The 25,377-nt window shown below is 44.3% G+C and overlaps 1 protein-coding gene across 4 annotated transcripts; it reads right to left on the bottom strand.

Moving 5' to 3' along the window:
* Nucleotides 1–649: 649 nt before the first annotated feature.
* Nucleotides 650–25,377, bottom strand: EHHADH (enoyl-CoA hydratase and 3-hydroxyacyl CoA dehydrogenase). 4 transcript variants are annotated; one of them, XM_065073099.1, is made up of 8 exons: nucleotides 25,130–25,377; nucleotides 18,645–18,748; nucleotides 18,326–18,375; nucleotides 17,739–17,911; nucleotides 16,242–16,353; nucleotides 15,818–15,922; nucleotides 10,130–10,471; nucleotides 650–3,052 (listed from the first exon to the last, which is right to left on the bottom strand). In XM_065073099.1, the coding sequence occupies exons 3-8, from the start codon at nucleotides 18,330–18,332 to the stop codon at nucleotides 1,782–1,784; spliced, it is 2,010 nt and encodes a 669-aa protein (XP_064929171.1). In that variant the 5' UTR covers nucleotides 18,333–18,375; nucleotides 18,645–18,748; nucleotides 25,130–25,377; the 3' UTR covers nucleotides 650–1,781. The 4 variants fall into 4 exon arrangements, with proteins under 4 accessions (XP_064929171.1, XP_064929173.1, XP_064929172.1 ...); XM_065073101.1 differs by having other exon boundaries at nucleotides 17,739–18,032; nucleotides 25,130–25,376; XM_065073100.1 differs by having other exon boundaries at nucleotides 17,739–18,029; nucleotides 25,130–25,376.

The raw sequence follows: 25,377 nt of genomic DNA, 5'->3' as shown, positions 1-25,377 counted from the left end.
TACACGGTAGAAGCTGGTGGGTCTCAATATCCTGAGACCAGCGTCTCTCCGGCAGAGGAAGGGCATGTCCTCTCCTCGGCAGCCTGCTCCTGCTGCAACTCATCTCCAGTTGGGTGAACACCACAGCATGAGGCACAGGAGAGGGGATGTTATCCCAGGCAGTGCATCGTGTCCAGAGCTGTCCTGCGGATGACATGACAGCCGCCAGCACCAGCTGTTGTGTAACACATCACGTGGAGTCTGCTCGCATGGAAGCAGCTCTTCACCTTCGAGCAAACCCTGGATGGCTCCCAGCTGTGACACACAAGGATTCGGGGGAAGCAGCAGCAGTTTGCTGGGCCTAGATTTAGCTCTTTGGTCCTGGAGAAAAATCCTCCCTGGAACCAGGCACCTGGGTCGGCTTGTGACTTCTGAAGGGTTTCTTGCCTTCAGTTTTACACCCTGACCTGCTGCAGGGCAGGGTAGATAAAGAGCAAAACGAGATATATTTAGAAAAAAAGTCGCATGCAGCCTTTTCAAACACAAACCCCTCCACAAACAGGGGAATTATCTAATTCTACCATGTAGCAAAGCAATGGAGGTATATAAAAAAAAAGAACAAGCATGTTTTCCTTCTTCTCTTTTTCCATTGATACCATGTAATCTCTCATTAGATAATCCAAGCCGTTTTATTAAAATAAACAGCAAAAGTTAGACATCCAGTGACAATCATCCTGAGAAGGAAACCCAGACCAACGTGTTCCCCACACTGGACTGGAAGATACATTCACTAGATACAAGAAATGGGAGCCTTTGTCCCAAAGCATCACATCTAGAGCAAGTTTGGCTCAGTCTCCCCCTGCTCTGCTCTCTGTCAGAGATCTGCCGCTCCTCTGCCTGCCTGCAGCGACCTTCTCACCTCCGCTGTGCACTTCTCAGTGTGCCCTCTGCCCAGGTGAAAACCCAGAAAATGCCAGGCCAGGTTTCAGTCTGCTCAATTAGAGCATGCTGAGCCCCAAGACCTGGCAGCTGTTGGCAGGCAAGAAACAGGGCAGCGATGGCAACACAAATCCATGCTTAAGAGATGCCGGAAGATGTTTCTGCCTGGACAAAGCTGGGTGGGGATAACTGGAACAGAGGACAGAGTCTGGCTGCAGAAGGCCAGTTGTGAGCCAATGCCACAGGGCAGGTTAGCCAGGCCAATGTATGTGTGGCTCTTCTGTCATTTATTTGAATTTCCTCTGCAGCAGGGAGTGGGGACGGGACCAGCCCTGCCCCTTGCTCTCTGCCCAAACCTGCTCTCTCCAATTAATTTGACTTTACATCTGAAAGGTGCCCCTGGTGCCATCTCTCCCCCAGCAGCGGGATCAGGCTCCAGCTGGGTGTCTTGGGAGAGCAATGGAATCCGGTGGAGGAAGGGTGCACAGCAAAGACCTGAACAAACTGGGAACAGATTTAGGGCAGGATCTGGTAGATCCAGCTGGTCTCGAGTGAATTGTGGCTGTCTCTCTCTTGTCTTCTACACTGATTTGCTTTGTGGACCTTCACGCAGCAATATGCAAAGCAGGCGGGTGAGGCTGGCAGTGAGAAGGAAGGATGGGTGATAGCAGAGGTTACCTGCAGCAAGAGGTGAACTGAGATCAATCAGCAGCCAAAGTTATTGTCTGCAAAGGCCCAGGAAGGTCAGTTACATTGTTTACAAGCCTGTAGCACTCTGGTTTTGATTGGAAAAGACAGTGCAATTATGGCACCTGTTTCAGGAGATCAGCCTCCACTGAATGTATATCACAGGCACAATGAAATCAGAGTTTGTTGCTTGGACCGCTGAGGTAGGACATCCACTCTTTGAGGGGTGGGTTCCCCGCAGCCACCAGCTTTTTCAGAAAGGTGCTGGGTCGTAGCGCGGGAACATCAGGGTGAGCCTCAGAGTATTTCTGCAGTTTAGCCAGAATGTGAGGGAGCCCAACGGTGGAAGCGTAGAACATGGGGCCACCCCTGTGCTTTGGCCACCCGTAGCCATGGATATAAATCACATCCAGGTGTTCTGGGTCTGATGCTATTCTCTCCGCTAGGATGTCAAACCCTTCATTGATGAGGGAAAACAAACACCGCTCCAGGATTTCCTCCTGGTCTATAAAGCGGGTCTTGATATGATGGGTGTCTCTGTACTGGGTCAGAACATCGTGCAGCCAAGGATCTGGCTTGGCTGTCCTGCCCCCAGCCTTCTCGTACTGGTACCAGCCTTTTCCAGTTTTCTGGCCAAACCTGCCGTTCTCACACAGCAGATCAGGCAGAGGGCTGTAGCGATGGCCATGCCGCTGGCAGGCAGGTGTTCCTGGAGGTACAGAGTCCCCAGTGAGGCCCCGGTCCTTCCGAGACCTCCAGCCCACATCCAGCCCAGCAAGATCGGACATTCGGAAAGGTCCGATCTTAAACCCAAAATCTTCGAGAACCTGATCTACTGCTTCTGGTCTGCTGCCTTCCTCTAAAAGGAAAACTGCCTGTTCGACATACGGAAACATCATTCGATTCCCAGCAAAGCCAAAACAATTCCCGACCACTACTCCAACTTTCTTCAGCACTTTGGCTAGCTGCACAGCAGTGGCAATGGTGGTGGGGGATGTGTGATGGCCATAGATTATTTCTAATAACCTCATAATGTGAGCAGGGGAGAAGAAGTGCGTGCCAATGACCTGCTGTGGGCGGCTTGTGGCAGAAGCTATTTCATCGATGTTCAGGGCTGATGTGTTTGTACACAGAAAAGCTGCTGGCTTGCAGATACCTGAAAGCTTCTGGAATATTTCCTTCTTTAGCGGCATGTTCTCAAACACAGCCTCAATCACTAGATCTACATCCCGCAACGCATCAAAGTCCACAGTGAACTGGAGACGTGCAGGGTTATGGAAATCCAGGGTTTGGGCACCATGCTCCATTTTCATAGCCTCGCGTTCCAAAAGGAGCATCACAGCTTTTCTTCCCGTGTTCAGATACTCCAAATTCTGCTCCAGGGCTACCACAGGTATGTTGGCCTTAACCAGAGAAGTCACAATGCCGCGGCCCATTGTTCCCAGCCCTAGGAGTAAAAGAGAGACAGAATCAGAGACTATGAATAGAAAAACGTTACAGGTAATCGCCTGACAGTAGCATTTCCTTTGTATCTCCAGGATAAAAAGTGGAAGCCTATGCAAAATGAGTGGTGGACAGACAGAAAAAAAATAATTGAAGACTGGGGAAAAGAAAGGTGAATTCTTTCTTTCAGTGAGCCTAAATGAGCATAAAGGCAAGTTAACATCCTCTCAGGCTTACAAAATAGCAGTGGGAATGACTGCAGTGTGTGCAGACCACGTGATTAATGTCTTCTCCCTGCAAAGTTTTATACCTGTGGAAACCAGCATCAAAGAGTCAGAACCTGGGGATCAAAGACAAGAGATTGGAGTTTCATCTCCAGCCCTGTTCCCAGCTTCTAGCAGGCAGTTTCACAAGCAAGCTTCACCCTGAGGATGCCAGTGCCTCGCAGTGCCTGTAAGATGGTCCTTTATGGGCAGGCACAGAAGAATATTAGTGTAAGTAAACAAACTGCAACCAGAGATTTTAAAACCAGCGAAGCTCAGACAATTCAATTTCTCCCTCCTTCCAAGCTTCCTCTATGTCCCCTTCCTCTTCTCCCTCGCAATTTCACTGTATAATCTTTGACAGAATCAAAATGCAAACAAAACGATCTTTGACAGTGATCCCTAACTTTGTCTCTAATACCTTGTATGTCTCATCTCCAGGTCAAACAGGATGGAACCAACACAGCATTCTTAATCCAGATTTAAACGTCTTCTATCTCCTTTTTAATCACTCTGGAACATCAGTAGCCTTTTGCTTGCTGTTTGCATCCCTGCCCACTGGGAACTCTCTCAAGCCCTCCAAAAAAGGCCATTCCTAACTTCCCAAGATTCTGGAATACACAGTCGTCCTCGTCCAACCACACAGTTAAAGCGCTTTCCTAGAATTCCTGTAACTGAGCATCCATTCCAGCTGCATTTTCGTTTTCTCCGAGGTCTGTATGTGCTACTATCAGCTCATACTCCCAGGAATGCCAATGCAGAGATTACAGCTTGATCCCTTCTCTTCTTCTGAGCCCTTCCACCAGCCCTGCCCTCTCTTATGTTAAAGGAAGCTGCATGCTTACATTTCCCTGTGATACACGGCCCACACTACTTATCCTGCTCGCCCATGACGGAGGCTTTTCAGACTAATTTAATACAAACTAGTAAGAGAAGGCCAGCACAATTTAACCAGCTTTAAAAGTGCGAAGCATCTGAATGGGAGGATTATTAATATCCTAAATAAAGCAACAGCCAGACAAAGTACATGTTTGTTACAATTCCGTAAAAATGATTTTTTTAATCCCAGGTTTACAAATGAAAGTCAGCTAAGCAAATGAAGAGAAACATGGGGATTAAAAAATTTGTCTAAAGCAGCTTTGTGAAGAAGAGCTGAAATTATGTCATCAGTTAAACAACTTAAACAATCAAGGTCAAACAAGGTAGCATGTTTTCCTGCAAGCTCCACACCCATGGTTCAGGTCTGTCCACCCTCAGCGTGTGTACACACAAGACACTTAAAACATTCCCTGCTTAGCCCCAAGAAGATAGACTTTACAGACATCACTATCTGGCAGCCAGCTTATAAACCATTACACTCCCAAGCAAAGGCTGGAGTTCCTTTCTAGGAAATTAGATTTGCTACTTCATAATCAAGTACTGCTAAAAACTAATTTGAAAAGAAAACTAGAATGACACGAATCAGTTCTTAGTATTTCAGTGTCTACGGTTTGCCGACTGAAAAAACCCCAAACACAAACACTGTGCTTAGTACTCCTGGGCTTGGATGTGGCAGCAGGGACATTCAGAGACCTTTTTTCCCCTGTTTTTGGTGAGCTACACGGACTGTTTGCTCCTTGGGCAGTGCGGGAGGGTAACTCAGCACCTCGTGCGTATCCATCCGGCCCGGCCCCATCTTTAAGGCAATCCTTAGATATCAAGGGCTTGCAGTTCCACTTCTGGGTTCTTCATGGCTCCCTCTTGAAGCCTTTTCTTCCTTTCCAAGATGGAGACCTGGGATTTCTCCCTAGAATTTCCAAGCTCTGCTAAAGAAATAAGGCACAAATCCTGGGCCTCATTAACTCCTGTTCAGTCTCACAACTGAAATCTTAGCAGTTCTCTTGCAATATTAACATGCTGCTTCTTCCTAAATCAAAATCTCTTCCATGAGCAGAGGTTCTCCAGCCTTCTTTTCCAGGGAAGTTCTGCAGCGGTGCCACCTGATTCTTCAGTTTGCTTTTGTCCACATGTAGTATGAGTACTCCCATCCATGTTTCAGCCATGCCATGATAGACAGGCATATGTGCTTGTAGTACTCCACTTTCTAGGCCACGGGAATAAGCTTATAGATAAGAGATGAGCTTCCCAAGCTTGTTTCTGACCTAGAAAAGCTGTCTCTCAACTTCCTATAGAACTCTTCAGTGGCCTGTATGAAATGATGCTTAATGAAGCTGGCAGAGAGAGTAATGAAAGCCCCAAGGGTTCTGTTACATTAGAGCTTGCACAGCATGACTCCCCTGGAAATATATTCTAAAACTGGGCTACAAAACTAAGGAGAGCTTTGGCCATCTAGGAGGGAGAGAAGCATTTCTGAAGACTCCCCTTCTCAACTATATAAAGCCAAGTGATCTTGGCAAAGAATATATTAAGGCAGAAGAAAATGGTAGGGAATCATTGGGCCTTATGTATAAAGCTGTAGAAGAGAGAGCAAGGGAAATGTTTCATGCCCAGTTCAGATCACAGGGACCAAAACACACCCAGGAACTACTCCAGAATTTCTACATATGGTTGTTTCTTCTTCAATAGTGCTCTCACTTCCACCAAACCCTGAAAAAAAAACCCCTATATTCTTATCTCCCACACAGGGGACAGTTTTCAGAGCTGTGTCACCATCTTTCATGCCCAAGGCACATCTTTCAAAAGACAGCTGAAATCTGCTTTAGGAAAAAGAACAGTTTCTAGCCATTTTGCTTCTGCTCTTCTGTTGTGAAATGTAGCTTTGACATATAAATAAAACTACACTTGAACCCATGTAATTTCAGGCCAAATATGGATATGACAAATCCATTTGCTGGGCAAGCTGAGTGAATAATGACTGTTAATTATTGATCTGTCACATGAGGTACTTAGAATATGAAAAATCATGCAAAATTAATTGAAGGACTTTAAAAACAAATTTCAAAACAAATTAACTCGAAATACGTACAAAGCAACTCATGTATAGTCACATACACTAGAGAAATACAGATCAGTGGAAAATATTCTGGACTATAATGAATATTTAGACTTTAAAATGCTGGGCAAAGGATAGAATACTTTACAGATTGGTAAAAATATGCAAAGACCGTTCCAGTTTTCCTTTTAAAAACAACAATGAGCAATTGGTGGTGGCGGACTGCTGCAGACTGGAGCTGCTGCTTTCTCTGTTTCAGGGTATTAATTTGAAGCAGAAATAATGTGATAATCAAGGCAAGCTATGGGAAGACTGCAGAAGGAACAGAGAAGAAACAATTCTGGGTGATACGGAGCCAGAGAAAGTGGAAAGAGATGGGAGCTGAGAGTTCAGAACCTGCTTCTCAGTCTTCCAGCAAGCAAACTGTAGACAAAGGCAGTTGAGGGGAAGGCAGCACTGCACAGGAACTGTGGCCAGGTCATCGGAAATCTATCAAGCACGCCCACAAAAACGATAGATCATCCTTGATGCTGAATCTACATTAAGACATGGTCAGCAAGCGATGTGCCAGCTCCCTCCAACAAGCTCCTGCTAATACTGGGCAGACAGGGGAGCCACAAAGCAAGGCCCCCCTGCATTTGTGGCACTGCTACCATACCCTAAAGGTCCTTTGTGCCTATGGAAAAAGTGTTGCAGCATAATGCAATGTGGTTTTAGTGTGTGTTGGAAAATGGAGTCAGCATGATTTCTGACCACCAAGAATGGATGCAACGTCTTGCTCCGACTGCCCTCCTCTCTGCAGTGAAAACAGAGAGACCCTGGATCACCCAGGTAGACTCAACACTTAAATGGATGAGCAGCGCTGTTTTAAAAGGCGTCAGTCCCTCAAAAATCATCCCTAAGATTTTGATTTCTGGTGCTGCAAGAATGTACTTAAAATCAAGAATGTGAAATTATGAGACACTGTACAGCATGGTACTGGCTGGAGAATGACTTTTTTGTTACAGCAGCCTGAAAGGAAAAATACAACTGTGTTGGCACGTTCTATGCCTGTCTCTAAGGGATTTGCAATTTCACTGATATCAAAAGGCAAAATAGAAGAAAAACCTTCCAGAGGAAGGAGAAAAAGCACAGTGGGGTGGCAGAAAGAAGTGACTGAAAGCAGTGACACTTAATGTGGTGTGGGATTCAGAGTTAAAAGGAGGTGATTAATAACCTCCAAAATAGGAGATGTCACTTATCAAATGAAGTATAACCTGAACAACTAGCACAAACAAAGCAGGCTGTATTTGTGGGCTGTGGAGGCTGTATGGAGAGAAACAGCAATTCAGAAAAGGCATTAGGAATCTTGGCAAGTGTCAAGGCCCTGATTAGCTTTAATGACCCTGACCAGCTCCACCTGGGCCCTCTACCCACACACTCTGACCACAGGCCTCAGAGCCCTATTTAAGCTCAGGCCTGGGCTTTCAGTCTTTTCCTAAGCTCTGCTGGAGGAGTTTTGGTGTCTCACTGTGGCTATGCCAAGCTATGAACCCCTTGATCCGGACCTCAGCCTGCGGACTGGCTTCCCAACTTTATCTGGGACCTTCCATCATCATGTGGACTTGGCTTGATCATCTGCACTTGAAGCGGATCCTGGCCATGATCTCTGAGTCCGTCCTGCTCGCCTTGCTCAGCTACTGTGAATAATTCATACAGCAATGGGTTCTGCTGCCATCCAGAGAGAGAAATGGGTCGGTAGGAACTTCCCGAAGTTCAGCAAGGGGAAATGCAAAGGGGTCACTAAGATGATGAAGGGACTGGAGTGTGTCTCATGTGAGGAAAGGCTGAGAGAGCTGTGACTCTAGCCTAGAGAAGGTTTGGGGGATCTCGTCAATGTACATAAATACCTGAGGGGATGCTATAAAGAAGATGGAGCCCAACTCATCTCACTGGCTCCTGGTGACAGGACCAGAGGCAACAGGTACAAACTGAAATATGGGAGGTGCCGTTTGAACATAAAGCGACACTTTTTTTTTTGTATTGTGGAGGTAACTGAGCACTGCACAGGTTGTTCAGAGAGGTTGCAGTATCTCCATCCTTGGAGATACTCAAAAGCTGTCTGGACATGGTCTTGGAGACCTGCCCATAGGTTGGCATGTTTGAACAGGGGGCTTGGAGAAGGTGACATTTAGAGGTCCCTTGCAGCCTCAAAAATTTGGTGGTTCTGTCCCCACTGGAGGTGTTATTTCCACTGCCTCCCCATCCATGAGGTGCAGTTGTTTCCTGCTAGTAGATAATTTACAGGATGTGTTGAACATGGCTAATATGAAAGTTGGTCATCACCTGGAACACATTAAGTAGGAGCAAGGACCTGGTTTTAGTGTAATTTCTCCTAGAATACTGTTCCCACTTTGGCTAAGTATGCTTTATGAAGTGTTGAAAAATTAGGGGAAGTTTAGAATCATGACAGCATTGTGACAGATCACGTTTTGCAGCAAAAGTATCCAAGCACTGAGTTCATTTATTCTGCAAAAAGTATGGGTTAACTTCAGCATTGTCTGTAACCAGCTACGATAACCACTGAAACTTCGGGGTAGAGGTTGGGACAATCTGAGACCAGAATTTGGAAACCTATTTGGAGATGGGATACAAATACTTAACCCAGTGGATGGGCTATGTAGCCCAGCCCGTTCAGTTTGGAAATAAGATACAGATTATGTTTCTACTAGAATCTTTTAAACAGAGATTGCATTTGTGCTTAGAATTCCCTCTAGCTCAGTTACAGCATCAGAACAAGCAGCTCAGATTGAAACAGCCCTTCTGGCTAAACCATCATTGCAACTGGGACCTTGCAAATGTATCATTCCAGCATGATTTATCAGTATGGAGCAAAGAATGTCCGTTCTAGTCACCTGATCATTCCTACAAAATGTCAACACAAATCCATCCTGCCAAAGCACACGTTGCAGGACTGATCCATCTGGGATCGCAGGTGTCCAAAGTACTGTGCTCTTCCATCACAGGTTAACCTTGGCAATAATTCATGCCTCTTTACTTGAACACTATAACAGCCACAGATCCTCCCCATGAGGTCTGTGGACCAATGTTTAAAAAGTGTTTTCATTAAAAGTATGGCATGGCATCTAATGAAGAGAAGGAAACTTCCACAAAAAGTGTTTCCGTGGCCTGAAGTGAGGCCTGAGAAGTACCCAGGCAAGAGCAGTGTTGATTTGGTGAGCTTTCTCTGAAACAGAATGGATGTTTTCCAAGTGCTCCATTAATTGCCTAACCATTTTTCAGAGCTACTATCAACAGGCAGAGCTGAGAGATAGTTGTGGGGGCTTTTTTTAAATCTCAGCAGTGCATCAAAGGTTTTATTTAAATTGCTCTTATAAAAAATTAATGAAGGCATTATCTTGCTGGGCTACAAAATGGCAGGAGTGGATCCCAGTGAGATAAAATCTTCTTAAAATACAGCTGTCAAAACATTTTTGTATTAATATATCCCTGAGTGACTCTGTGCACATGCACTTGCAGTACAGAACTAAACCAGGAGGAGGAGAATTTCATGCAAAACTGTGTATAACATTGAACGAAGCCAGGACTCAGCAGTATTTAAAAGGCAACACACTGATACGGTCCACAGATGAAGCTGTTTCTGAAGTGAAAGCTATTCTTTTCAAGAAAGAGGTGGCATCAGGTAACAATCTAGTGGGACGTGGGTTGCCATCTGACTTGGTTTGAGCCTGTGATGGGTACCGGTGACTTTGGCAAATGACTGCCAGGGAATCCCACTTCAGCCTTCTGCCATGAACAAAGCGTGATGACGCTCATCTCACACCCCTGCAGCTCTGCTGATCACCGCGCAGTCAGCAAACAGAACAGGTTTTTTTCATTCCCTTACCTATCACGGCTGCTTTGTGGATGGGCTGAGGGGAAGCGTTTTGCCATGAAGCTCTGTGGGGTGTTGTCCACTTCTGCACGGCTCTCTCTGCGAAGAAAGCATACTGCAGCGCTTGGGCCTGGCCTGATGTCAGCAGGACGTTAAACAGCTCTCGCTCCTTCTGAACTCCGTCTGCAAAGGGCAGCTCTGTGGCAGCTCTGACTGCTTGGAAGCACAGCTCTGGAGCCAGGTACCCGCGGGCCTGTTTCTTCAGCTTTACAAGAGCCTCACTGAGAAATGCTTCCATGTTGGGCAGTTTTGGAACTGGCCTCAGGCTGAGCCTGCGGGGTTCCAGTGGCTGGCCTGGGGGTAGAAAAATAGAGTTACAGAACAAAGCACCCACATCTGCAAGAGTACAGATTTTCACCCCTTTCTCCGTAGACTGGGAATGCAGTCTGCCTCTTTTCCTCCTAAGCTCACTGCATGAAGGCTTGCACAGCACAGCGATCTGGGTCTAGAACCGTCTGATGTTACTCTTCAGCTCTCTGCTTCTTCTGACAATTATGATTTTTCAAGACCCTTCTCAGACTTCAAAAAAGCAAGACTGCTGTTTCAGAGAAGTAATTCTCTCCTTCCTTTTCTCAGCTACACAGACTGCCTTGCCTTCCCCAGCTCTCTTACACCACAGACCCAGCTGCCACATTCATATGGCTCTTTCTATAAGCTCCAGTACTAACATTTTCCTCCAGTATTGTTTAGTACTTCATGCCCCACTGACTTTGCCAGCCAGATACATCCCAGCCAGGGTCCTGACCCAGGCATTTATAAGAGAGACTGGGAAATAAACCCTGACTTCAGTTCTTCCCTGACAGCAGGAGTCCTTCTATTCACTTTGGGACTAACCAAGAGGACAGCTCACACAGCAGGAGTTGGGGAGCAAACGAGTAACAAGGGAGAGTTCATGCTTCTGTGTCAGGAAGGGGTGAATCAAGCAGCCACACAAATACATGAGGCTCATTACAGACAGAGGTTGCCATGGTGATACCTAGAAAGGATTTTAATTGAGAGAAGTTAGTTACATTTCAGATGCCAAAATCCTCTCCATCCTCTTCAGAAGTACAGACCTGGGTGCCTGCTGGGAGACCTCTGATCCGCCCATACTCAGGCTGTTTCTGTGCTCTTAATGGCAGCTTTGCCTCAGGAAAGACCATGGAGGAACAAGACTAGAAATTTGGGATGTATTCCCTTAATATTCCAACAGAGTCTTCAGAGCTCAGGCTTTTTAATTAAGGCTTTTTAGAGAGCACAAAAAGATGAACACTCACTGTGTAAGTAGCTTCCCTTGTAACCAGAGTTCATAAAAATGTTTTCACACTGACAGTGAATATAGTTTGTATCTGTATTGCAGGATTTAGTCAGGAAAAAATGTTCCTATATTTTGGAATCTTTTGTTTTTCCCCTAAATGTATGTGTTTAACCCAGAAATGTTCTTTATCTACAGTCTTTTATTTAGGACTTAAACAGTGGGTTTCATTTCATCACTAGAAAAGAAACCTCAGGCTTGTCCCAGAAAACAGATCTGATGGCTGGAAGGCCAGTTAAGATCAGGCAGATCAAGGGGCTTCATATGACATCTCCGTGGAAAGGACTGGAAAAAAGGAACGACAATGTGAGCCTTTAAGTGTGGTCTTCAGATAGGAAATAGTACTCGTAAATGCAAATACTGATGGGGGTGTGAGACAGTTCCTCAGAGAGAAAAAGAAAAGTAACTCTCCTCAGGGTCCTGTAATAAAACTGTCATTTAGTTGTAAGCTAAATTATATTTTGCTATGTATTTCTACAGCATCTTCATGCAGTATCTTTGCTTCTGCAATGCTAATAAGAACTGGGGGCATATTTATGAACAGGAAAAAATTATTTGAATCCAAACCTGAGAAGAGAGCAGTGTGGGACACCTGCAGCTTGATTTCTGAAATCAAAGCTGCAGGAACATGACAAGCAGCAGCATTTGTCAGTGCTGCAGGGAAAAGTGTCGTCCATGCACAGGAGTGAGCACAGATATCTGCTTTGTTTTACTACAGGTTGTAGTCCAGGTGGCACAAAGGACAGATAAAGCCTATAAAACTTGTATCAGCAAAAGCAACACGCAAGCATGCAATATCAAATATTATACTATTTAAAGAAAAATAATCACCCCAGAGTTGTAGATGCTTAGGATATTAGAAGACTCCACATGCAAGAAGCAGGGCTAGCCCCATGGTCTTCCTGGTGCACTGAACTGCTGCTGAATTTCTGAGAAACAAGGCTGAAACCAGACCCCTGCTCCTCAGGCTTGGGGTGGTCTCAGGCCTGTGAGAGACAAAGTCCAGCTTATGTCAGAGCTTTCACAAACCCCGGTTGTGTCATAGGGGCTCTGTGCTGGACCTTCTGCCTAAATAAGATGCTGGCCAGAATCATGAGCCTTGGAGAGAGATTAAAATGTCTTTGTACTGTACATCTTCCCAGCTGTTTTCTCCTTCAGCTGAGGAAGAGTATGGCAGGTCAGCAAGAGGAGGGCAATAAACACTGAAGGCTACAGCCTGCCACAAGCAGTTACACCCGTTTTTCAATTTTGTGATGCCATCAGGTGGACAAATGATGTAACGCAGCTTTGAATTAGTGCAATGATTACCAGCATTCTTGATCAAAGAACATCCTCCTTGTCTCCAAGGATTTAGCTCCTTATTTCTTCTAAAAAATGCCTTCAAAAGTGAAATTTTCTTTTGCCAGTTTGTCTGAAGAAGGCCAAAACACATGCTCACTTGTGATCTGCAATATATAACCACTGTTTTTAAATGAAAAACTTAACTTGGAATCAGTCTGTATATTCCTACAACCACTTATTCAGGATTGTTTCATAACTCCATGTGAAGGTGATCTTTGTCAGGAATATTCCATAAAAATGTATGGATGAAGATGCTTTCCCAATATACCCACCATAAAGGTAGCCCTGGCAACTGCATATTCAAACAATAATTAAGGACCGTTGCTTAAGTAAGGCAAGTCATTTGAGACTGACCTCTTGCCATGAGATACTGCAGCTCCAGTGCTGAGAAAGCTCCAGAAGAAAACAATTTCTGGATTGATTCTTTGAGACTTATCTTGCAATACAGCCTTCCCAGGAATAGAAACTCCAGCAGTGACCAAACTAGTTATTTAGCCAAACTCCTCTGGAAGAAGCTGGCAATTGTTAGCCTCGTGTTTGTTTTTTAAAATCTTATCAGAAACTAGGTGTTCCTGCTCCAGCAGGGGGATTGGACTAGATGATCTTTCGAGGTCCCTTCCAATCCCTAACATTCTGTGATTCTGTGATGCCATACAAAGATAGTGGACTTCTGTGACAGCATTTTTTGGGTACAATTCTGCCTCCAGTTTCGTTAAGATTATCTGAAAAAAGTTGGCTGAAAACAGAACTCAATGGGAACAAAACCCAGACCTGCTATGCAGGACTGTCATCTCTTCTGCAGCTCTGAGTTCGTGCTTGATGTACAGAAATAAAAGTGCTGGTTTGCCTTTGTATGGCAGGAGAATTACAATAACTTTAGGCAGAGGCCAAAGCCAGGAATGACTCAAAAGGAACACATGGTCTCTGGGTAAACCATTATTTAAAATTACCAGGTAGCCTGAGGCTAAATGGTGCATCAAAACTTTTCATGGTCTTCTGCAGAGTCTAATGAGAAATTTTCCAGGCAGGAGAGAAATAAAGATTAGCTGACTTGCCAGTATTTTCACTGTCAAAGCACAACCTGTAAATGCCAGTAAAGCTGTTGGAATGAGCCTGAAAGCATTTTTGAAGTCCTGTTGGAGTTGGCATATAGTGCAATATGAAACACCTTCAAAGACATTACTCACGTTTACTGGGGTAACTCAACCCAGCAATAAACAGACAGAATATCTACCACTAATAATGAATAAGTCTGGGACAGGTTACCTGCTGAATATCCATCAAGGATCCCTGTATGCTTATACAGTTCTCAAGATACTTTTTTCTTGGTAGTGACCATTTCCAAAGAAAATGAAGCTATGGAAGAGGAATTTGCCAGTAGTGGCAGCAGACATAAGTTGCAGAAAGCAAGTTCCACTGAGGAATAGTGTGCTCAATGATTCATTTATGAGGTTCTTTTCCAAGGTCAAGCTGACTTTCAGAGCTGTCAATCACTGTAAAATGTCTGCCACAGAAGAAACCAGCATATAAATATCTAAATTTCACACAACTTCACATTTGTTGAAATCCAGAATGCTTGCTGGCTTGCCAGTTCTAGCAATGTAGCTATTAATCATTTTATGATACACTGCTGCTGCCATTGATATTGGTATAGATCTTCTGCAGGGCATCATTCAGAGGCCCAGAGGGTACATCACTGCTGTTTGGGTTAATTTGCCCAGGAGAGTTATAATATTTCACTGCTCTCTCAACAGATGGAGAAACAGAATCCTCATACAAAACAGACAAAATCAGTGAACCAAAGTATCTTGGGTTTTTTTTTTCAGAAGCAATAGTGAAGTAAATCACCCATCTTTCTAATGAATTATATTTAAATAGTCTGATTACATATAGGAGAAAAGAGGACTGTTTATGTCATCAATTCTGCATTAACAAATGAAGCCCCAAAATACTGTAGGAGGAATTCAGTGAGAAGGAAAAGCATCTCTTACAGAAAACCTTGCCAAAAATACCCTTTTGTACCTATCTGGTAAATTTCAAGCTATAGGGAAGTATGCAAGACACTGATGTTTTAAGAATAGCCCTTTCATTGAACTATCTTAAAAATATTGTGCACGGTCATCTAGGACGAAGCTTAGGCTGCTTCAACTTCTTGCACAGAAGAAACGCTCCTACAGAGGAGCAGGTGCCTTGTTTGTAGTGAAGAGAACTGCAGGAGTAAAAGCAGCACCCCAGCTTGGAAAAGCACTGCCTAGGAAAGCCAACGGATCAAAGCAGAAAGGGATTTTTCCTTCCTTGCATGCATGCCATCATCACAGAGCTCCTGATGGAAGTTAGTGTTCTGTTTCCAAAGGTACAAGGAGGTTCACAGTGGGAAAATATCCTGTTTTCTCTCAAGGTGATGCTCGTCGTGCTGCGCAAGGAACGTTCCTCTTCCTAACTTCAGTGAATTTGATTTTATTATTTCTAAGGTGAGGAAAAAATCTCTCCCCATCCCCACAGGCCATTTTCTTACATAGCAGCTGAAGGATGAGGGACAGAGTCACTCACAGGCTCATGGATCATTAAGCTGGGCTGAGGATGTGCCAGCCCCTTCATTAGAGAGATAAAGTTATTTTCGATGAGCCATTTTTGATGGTTCAACCAGAACACATGCAATACCAGCTGCGATCCAAAACTATATATGGAAGGAGCACATACTCCCCTGAATCAGTGGAATACAGCAGCCCAGAGGAATATGTGAGTTTGGATATATAATTAAGAAGCAGAAGGACTTGATATGTATCTGTTCTCCAAATCCTCACTTGAATTTCTGCAGCTCTCCAGCATCTGAGTTTTTCAGACAACAGAAAACAAATTCTGCAATTAATTCTATCTTATATGGATGCCAAAGCCTAATGAATGGAGCATATAAATGGGAACAAACTGGTGGGCTTTGTTCTGACTCTCTCCAGCCCTGAAACATCACCAATTATTTCTTGGCATTGCTATAATTCTTTCCTCACCAATCACTTTGTTTGCCAAGCGAATTGCTGCCTCAATCGTGTCTTCTTTCACAACTTCATCAACCAAACCCAGCTTCAGTGCTTCAGTGGCTGGAATGTGTCTTCCTGTGATTAAAAGAAAAATAAGGTGACTACAGTGAGGCATGGTGGGCAATTTCATTCTTTTCTACCTGATCAGATACTTGTGTGTAGCTGGCTTCAAATCTGAGACATGCTCATCATCAGGTAAATGAAACGTGTTACTAGCTACCTGCCTCAGAAGAATGCATATCCCTTTCTTAGCCCATTATTAGCGGAAGCAAGCTGAATTTCAACCCAAGCAGCTACATAGGTAAAATAAATGGATATTTCTTAGGCCAAGCTGGTGGTGTGACTCCATGTCATATTTTTATACATAGAGCAAGGCCAAGGCACAGTGCTTTACCTGTAGTGATTATATCCAGAGCAGCTGGTACCCCGATCAGTCTGGGCAGGCGCTGAGTGCCTTCACCACCCGGAAGTACCCCAATAGTGACCTCTGGTAAACCCATCCGTGCCTAAAATGAAGTAAAACATCTCTGATTAGAAAGAGTGATAATTACAAGCTGAGCAGAAGAAAGACAAGCATACCTGATTCACACATTGCTCCTCTAGGAAGCCTCAAAATTTCTACATAGAAACTTCATCCTTGTTTTTTTGTTGCATAAGGGATTTAAGACAAAAGCTCACTCAACGATTTTAAGAATGTGTGTGCAAACAAAAAGGAACAACATCACCTTTCGGTGGATGTATGTGTGCTAGCACACGTCCCCTGGACATGTGTAACTGATGCCTTCAAGCAGTCATTACCAAATGCTGGAGGGTGTGCTGTGACCTAATTGTTACCTCCCTACTCCAATTCTTGGAAATTTAGCAAAGGAAAACTAGTACCACTCGCATACTAGTTCTTCCATAATCTTCCTTCAAATGGCTCTTGGTACACTTGACATTTAGTAGGGTTATGCCAGAGAAGCCAGGCACAGCAGGAAGGGGGTAGGATGTGTCCCGTCTTAATCTATCCAGATTTTGTTGCCTTATTTAAAAAAAATACAGTTTATGCATTTTCCATTGAGCTCTTAAGAGATCTGGAGTCCCTTTAAGATCACTACTTAAGGCACCCCCCTGAGGTGGCACGTAGGGTGATGTAGATTATGCTGTAGATTTATGCTGTTACAGAAACCCACACTGGATCATGGAAAAACAGTGACTTACACAGCGAGGGGATGGCACTGTCAGTCACAAGTCTCTATAAGAAGACCAGGTACTGCTAAAAGACAGTTCAGCATTTCCAAATCTTGAAGGAGAGGCTTCAGGTAAAAACCAGATCACTCCTTCAAAGACCTGTAAAGCTGTCTTTTGGTCAGAGTGCTCCCTGAGGAACCAGGGCTCCTGGAGAATCAAACTGTAAATGCTTGATGCTAGCTGAGTTTCAACTGCCTATTGAAACTAGGCCACCAGCAGAAAGAAATGCAAAATTCATAGGGCTGAGGGAAAAAAAAATAAGAAAAAGTCACGCCGCATGAGCCAATAAGATACAGCCACCTACATCGGAATATAGGTATTAACTGCTGAGACCTAGGGCAAATTAACACTTGGTTACTGAAGTTTCTATGCAGCCATCTGATTCTACTAGTCACAAATCAATTTTATATTTAGAAATGATGGAAATTAGTTATTTAGTAAGACTTATGAAAGCATGTCAGGGGTTATGTAGTAGATGAAGAATGTCTGAGTACACAGATTTGTATCCTGTAGCTATAAAGCTTTGCTCCTCTGGGCAGATGATCCCAGGAAAGGTGTGCAGTCCTGCTGCTCTCCAGGAACACCTCCCGCCCCGTCCATGGCCATATGTACGTGGCTCCTGATGCATTCAGCAGCCTCTCCAGCTCACAGCGTGCCTCACCTTCACATGTGCAACCCTATAGTGACAGCCAAGTGCCACCTCCAGGCCTCCTCCCAAGGCGACGCCTTCAATGGCAGCCACCACCGGCTTCTCACACCTTTCTATAAGAGAGACGAAGGGGCCCAAGGAAATTCCTTGTGTCTTCGGAGACGAAAATCCTCGAATGTCAGCTCCTGAGTCAGCACAAAGGGATTACGATGAATTAGTGGGCAAGGCAGTGACCGGAAAGATCCTTCCCTCTGTGCCATTAAACGTAGCTGCTCACAGATGATGGAGTCCTTGCAGAGCGTGCTGCTGGCAGGAGAGTGGTTAACAGGAATCAGCCCCTTTTGGGACCACCTTCAAGAAACCCTGGCTCCTTGAGCCTTTTCAGAGAGCTCACAGGAAGGCTAAGTACAAAAATACATAGTAGCTGTAATGACTGTGCATTTACTACAGAAATTTGCAGACATCTATGTTTTAATTAAAAAAAGCTGATTCTGGAATAGTTAAGTGCAAGTTACTACTAACAAGCAATGCAGAGCTCCAAAGACATTCCCAGCTTCCCAGGTTTCTACAATGGGAGAAGATCTGTTATTCATACGTACCTTCCATACACTGGCCCAGTTGACAGTCCAGAGATTTTATACAAACAAAGCTATGGAGAGTAAGGAGACACCAGTATGTTAGGGAGATGAGCAGCTGCTCCTCATATCAGCATGAATATACCACATTATTTCTGGCCTGGACAATCTAAGTTGTCACGTGTCCCATGTTAATTGTGGCACAGCAAAATAGAAAAAGCTTGTGGGCATTTCCAGCCAAATCAGGACACTTATCACCAGTGTTATGAGGCAGAGAATCTTCAGCTATAGTGGGTGGAGCGTTTCCCCTTTTTCTTGGGCTGTTTGATGAAAGATGTCTTACCTGCACTGAATTTCCCATTTTCACCACAAATCATAATGGCTTTCACTGATGGATCAGCATCTGCTCTCTTCAGTCCATTTTCTAATGCCTGGAGAACTGGCAAACTGAAATAAATTAGAGATTGAGTGAGTAACAATTGACTATGTCACCCTTTGTGAGGTCTGTGTTATAAACATCAAGCATCCCAGTGAAAATGAGCAATAAATCCAAGCAGGTCTCTCCTCCATGTGCCTTCTGCCACAGCCTCTCTGGTTTAATCCTTTCCTTAGTCTCCCTCTCACTTCAAGGGCAAGCGCCAAAATCCAACAAGGTTATAGCTACTGACCTGTCACTCCCTTGCTGGCGAGTTTTCTTGTGGCTATGACATTGCTGTTTCCAAAGCAAGCAGCACAGAAAAATGTTCTTTTGAAAATGTCTTTATGAATTAAACATTCAGATTTTCAGGAAAACAGTTTAGCATAATTTAAAAGTAATTAATGCTAAACCGCTGACAAGCTAAGAACTTTTTAAAAGGGAAAAAGAGCTCCAGGGATAAAAAACTATCTTTCAAACACCTGACACAGGGTTGGCGTTGTGCTGACAACTAGAAATGCTTCCACCTGTATACAGGTCCAGACTTAAATATGTGTGGGACAAGCAGTAAATGTGGTCAGCAATGAAGTAATGAAGAATTTAAAAATGCAGCAGTTAAAATATAAATGGTATTTTTACACATCAGATATTTCAAAAATCTGACCTGACTGCATGCCCGCTTCACATGTGAAGCTTAGAAGCTGATTTATATACGTATGTGTGTGTATCGATGGACATGGAGCGTATAGTCTGTTTTAGAAGACGGTGACAATAAGGAAGATGGTAGGTTAACACTTTATTAATAGAAATAGTAACACAAACTGTGTGTATAAATAATTTAGATACTAGAATACATTCATATACACACACTTGCAAGTACATAAGTGTGTAATGCTTGTAGGTGTGTACAGGGTGCGTGATGACATCTATATAAGGCAGCAGCTGGCAGTGTTGAAGTGGAAATGCATAGGCTGGAAAGGAAAACCTGGGAAGCCCAAAAAATTTGCTGTAAGCCAGCGGTGTGAAGCCCTGCCAGCCAACCTCTGCATATTCCTCCTTCAAAAGCAAAAATTAAGAGGAGCTATTAGCAAAGTCTATTAATTAGGGCTGTTCTGGGGCCTCCAGGATCAGGTGCTGACTGGATAAGGTGATGTTAGACAGAAGAATCAGTGTGAGCCCAGAGACCTGACAACCAGGGACTGAGAAGCGTTATTTTTTTGAGAAATAACAGCCGGTTATGTACCAATTGCCTCATCCAGACATCAAAGACAACTCTCAAGTCTGACATTAGTAACGGTTCTGAAAGCTGAAACTTAAAAAGAGAATAATTTGGCCATGACAAAGAAAAACTATTAGGTGACTCAGTAAAGGTCCTTCCAGTGCATCTAGTCCCATGTAGCAGAATATGAAAGCTTTTCCAATTTTAGTAAGTGGTTTCATATTATGTAGGAAAAAATGCATATTAAAAATTTGGTTTTTATCTCCCTCCCTTTGGAATATCAAGTGCTGTGGCTGCTGCTATTTGAGTAGGACCTACAGCTGCACCCCATGTTTGCTGCTCTCCAGGGGCTGTTTTTGCATCAGTGGAGAGCCAGGCCACAGAAATACTGAATTTACCTAGTGGCTGGAAGATTAAAGGGAAAACCATTATGAAACGTCATTACACTTTACAAACCAAGGTGCAAAGAGAGGGGAAAAATATATACCAGGATTCCAAACAAATGTTGAGTTACTTATTTGAAAATATTGTGTAGAAAAATGGCACAGTTTTCTTGGGAACAGACAAGAAGCAATCAAAGCATTTCTGTGTTGCTGGCACATGATCAGCAGATGCAAAACACTTGCATAAAATGTTTGTCTGCATCAAATGGAAAGGTTCAGGATTTTATGTAGGAAATTAGTTAGAAGCCCTTAGCACACACAACAACATATTCCTACTGGAAGAAAAATTAGTCACCAATGCTGCCATGAAATAACAGTTCAATACCTACCTGACCTGTACTAACTCAACAGAACTGGTTTTGCCAGAGAATAACTTGACCTTGTACTTGCATAAATATTTCTTCTTCCTCCATATGTTTTTTTTTTCCCAGTAGGAATTTTTTTGGTGGGTTGGGGGAACAGAAGAAACAGGTTCTTTTTCTCTTAAGACAGAGTAGTATGTTTGCCTCAGGATATGTTACAGTCCAACACAGAGGCTGCCTTGCTTTGTAACTCACATATTATAACTGGTACTAAGAGATGTAATTTTCAATGAGGGGATCATAATAAAATGTGTGACATTAAAACTATACAAATACTCAAGAGTATCACAACTTCAAACAGCTAGAGCATTAAAGAAACAAAGAGTCACCATAATCTGCATAAGTATTTGATTATTGTGACAGTGTCATTCATTTAACAGTAACAATGCAAAAATTCACTCTATGCACTCCAATCAACATTTAATCCCAGGCTATGTAGTCAGCTCCACCATGAGTACTATTTTGACTGCAAGAAAATAATGATTCAGTGTTACAGGTTTGAAACACAGAGCAGGTGCTGTTAAAGAACACGTGCACACCAGGGCAAGAGAATATTCTTGTGGGTGACCACACCGGGTTACTTCTGGTTTGCATAAAACTCATTGCAGTGATGATGTGCTGGCTTTGTAACAAGATTTTATTATTTACCTTAATAATCTCGGATTTTAGTTAGGGTTTTTGAATGCGAATTTCCTTCATTAAAAAAAAAAAAAAAAGAAAATTAAGGGAATCCTGAAAATCAACTTGGTCACCTTTAAAAAAAGTGAGACTTGAATCAAGCAGTGGAAAATGCTGTTTAAGGAAAACACGCAGGTCTGGTCCTTTCCCCTTGCACTTCCCCCTGCATCCACAATCACCGCATTGGGGATGTTGCTATGTACATCTACACACGTTCTTTTTAGCATCACTTACACATCTGCTGCCTATTAATCCCTTTCTGATTCCGCTGATCCATCTGACTCCACAGGCTCCTGTAGCAGCAAGCTCTGTATTATATTTTAAAACAATCTCTGACTAGTTTAATCAAATGCCCCCAGTTCAGCTGTTGCAGGATTTGGTAAAGGGTTATGCCTTCAATTTATTTACTTTCTTTATGATTTTGTAAACCTTGATCTTATTCTCCCACAGCCTCTTCCTCTCCAAAGTGATGACACTCAGCTTTCTCGTTCTGCTTTCTTAAGGCAGTGTGCCATCCCTTTGGTTATTTTGGTTGCCCCCTTTTGGATCGTCCCTATATCCTTCCACAAATGCAAAATCCAGAAACACACACAACAATTAAGATGTTTTACATTGCAGAAAAAAGACGCCCTCTGCTCCTTTTTCAACATACATCTTGATGGTACCCAATGTTTTCTGGGCTGCCCCAGCATACCAAGCTGATGATTTCAGGGAACAATCAAAGGTAAGGATCCCTTCCCTCAGCTGTAAATGCCAGTTTTGAGCTCAGCATCTTGTAAGCTTGTCCTGGGTTATATTTTTTTATGTAAAGTGTTTTTGCACGCCTTGATGTACTTGGTCTTAGTCTCCAGTTTACATCTCTCCTGAAATGTCTTTCTTCTTCTCCTCATTTCAGTAAGATTTCCAGTTCTTAAGAAAATCGAACTCAGTCATCTTAGCTTTCTCATCAAGCCATGCAGGGCTTTTACCAGATCACTTGCTGGCTGAACAGCTCACCTGGGTTTAGAACAAACTTAAAAACACCCTGAACAACACAAATCCAGCCTACGCGCTGCTTGCCTTCTAGACAGCTTCTTGCAGCGCTTCTGTTTGAACTAACTGCTGGGTATTTACCTGACTCCTTTGTTGCAATTGCGTACTAGTGTGCTCGATTTCCATGGTCTGCTCTCTCTTGCCTCAGTGTCAGACCCAGCTCTGCAGTAATTGCTGTCCCATCACTACCTATCCAAAATTGCAGCCTCTCTAATCTCCTTTAACATTTTCTGATCATTACGCTGACTGGGAGTCAGAGGGCCAATCCTAGCAGCCAGGGAGAGCCTTTTCTAACCATGACTGTTACGCTGTTATACTTTATATAATCCCATACCCGCACTCCCCTACCCTGGCATCCCTGGAGCTTTCAGTGCTTGTCAGCTCAAATGCTGAAATACTCTTCCACATTCTTTCTAATTTTCAGTGCCAGCACCCTGCCACTCTGCTAATGGTATGGCTGGTTCTTTCTATAGTAAGTCTTGTCTGCCTGTTTCCCAAAACTTCCCGGTTTTTTGCATATCTCAATCCCTTCTCTCTATCCTATGGCCTCACAATTGCAGATCTCTGGATACTAAACTTCTGCAAACCAGGAAAAAAAAAAATCAAATTGGGCACAGGCCACCTCTGCTGGTAGAGAGAAAGATGAGCTTGAAGGGGAGTCTGTGTGTAGGAGCCAAATTTGCTGCCAGGCTCACAAGTCGGCGTGTATTCCTCGGGAAACCGCTGCCTGGGAGGCACTTGCACAGCAGTGCCTGGTGTCAGACAGAAAACAGTGAATTCCTACCCACCAGTAGCTTCTAAAGCGCTAATGGCCAGGGCGATGGCCTGGGAGCTGCAACATAGAATGGGGAGAGGCTGGGGCAGAGCAGGAAAAAACCCACCAGCCTTTTAAAAAGCATCTGTGCCTGCTGTGAAATGAAATTTTCAGGATCGCAGGAGATGGCTCCTGCTTGTAACTCTGACTGCCTGCTATCACCAACGTAGTCAAACATTTCCAACAGCAATCACAAACCTGCTCCCCTATGGTCCGATAAATAAAACATGCAGAAGGAACACACAGGGATCAGAGTGCGTTCTGCCTTTCCTACCTATAGCCAGATGTGAGCTAAAAACTACCCCATGGCAAGTATGAGATGATCGCTGATCCCTACTAAAACAGGTATTACCCTGACATGTGATCAAAGACCACGGGCACATCTCAAGCTGAAGTTTCACGGCAGCTTAACTGATTTAAACCTGTGCTGTGCAGGTTCCCATCCTTCCCCACACGCTCATACCCCATCCCTTGTGCCAACAGTGCTCCTCGTGCAATTGCACGGTGCCAGGCTGGCTGGAACACCAACCCAAACCAGATGGCTGTTCAAAGGGAACTTTGGGTTTTCTCAAGGACTTCTCAAGAGAGACACAGTTAAGGTTCCTTAAGCACTTATCTTTAGCTCTGTATTTTGTACTTTTCATGGTAAGGATGAAAAGTTTACTGTGGGCACAGCCTGGAAGATTTTGTAGGCTGGTCTTGGGCACAGGAGGTCCAAGGTGTGTCTTGCACCCTGCAGTTCTGGGAGTCCTACAGGTCTACTTCATCTAATCTCATCCAGTCACTCCAAGTTTATCATTATAATTATCTGGGCATGTCAAAATGATCTTGTTCCACTTCTAAATGTGTTGCAACAAAAGTGAGCATTGTCAGGTACTGCAGAGCAATGTGGCTTGCCACAGAACAGCAGCAGGTTCTGTTTCCTGTTCATGCTCTTACTTGTCCCTTTCAGCTTCTTTTTAACAAACTTTCTGCTCTAGAAGGTGAACATAATTGCAGTGGATTTATTTGGCTTGTGAATATACACTGAATAGACACTATGGTCACTCTTACTGGTCTTTAACTCCAGCTGCTTAAAAAGGGCCTAAGTGGTACTCAGAACTAAAAGAACTAAAATACACACCTTATAACAAATTAGGTAAAGCCAAAAAGCACATACGTCCTTTTCAAAACACACTTAACCTAAAATTTCGGGGGCTCCTACAGATTGGCATTTGACTTTGTTTTTCACTAGCTTGTGTCTGAGATCGCCTGGGGTCTTTCTTGACCAAGATGAGCATTTAGAGGTGGATTTCTTACAATTTTTAAAAGGCAAATGAACTGCCTTTGCTCCAAATGGCCGAGTCGCAGTGCCAACTCCTCTTGCTGAACCATGGCTGGTCGCCAAAGCCCTTTGCCCTCATCCGGATAGTGCAGGGACTTGCCGTGCACAAACTGGGGAGCGGGCAGCTGCACCAGCAGCAAATCTGGGCAGAAAAGCTCATTTTCCTGCTCCGAGGGAACTGCAAGGTGAAACCGCTGAACTGCTAAGCACTCTCCTGCTGGAAGGTGATGAGAAATATGCCAAGTTTTTGAACAGCTTCTAGGAGAGATGACAGATTGATGAGCCTAACACCTCTCCTACGAAAAATACCCACTAGAAGCAGAAGTTATGGGAAAAATCGGCCAGTTTTTTGCAAAGGCTGGTGTTGGGAGAAGCCCTTGGGCAGACGCTCTCATGGGGCAGCAGCCCCGGGACAGGGAGGGGCCTCACACGGGCGACGAGGGCAGGGAAATGAGGTAAAAAGGAAAGAAATCGGAGAACCCGCCACCCCGCTCCCCAAGGGAGGGCAAGCGCGCGGAGAACCGCCCGCGCCCGCCGTTACCTCAGCGCGTTGACCGGCGGGTTGCGGAGCCGGATAACGGCCAGGGCCGTGGAGGCACTCGTGTACTGCGCCATGCCGAGCTCCCCTCGCTGCCTTTGCTGTCCCCGTTGTCCCCGCTGTCCCCGGGCCGGCCCCCGCCGGGGCGGGACGCGCAGGGGGCGGGTGCTGTGCCCGGCCCCGCGGCCTGAGCTGCCCCGGCCTATAGGGGGCTCTGCCCGGGAGTCAACGGGCGCCTCCCGCCAAGTTGT

The sequence above is a fragment of the Columba livia genome, chromosome 9, assembly GCF_036013475.1.
Source record: "Columba livia isolate bColLiv1 breed racing homer chromosome 9, bColLiv1.pat.W.v2, whole genome shotgun sequence".
In the NCBI taxonomy this organism is placed as follows: Eukaryota; Metazoa; Chordata; class Aves; order Columbiformes; family Columbidae; genus Columba; species Columba livia.
This window is presented reverse-complemented; position numbering and strand designations above follow the sequence as displayed.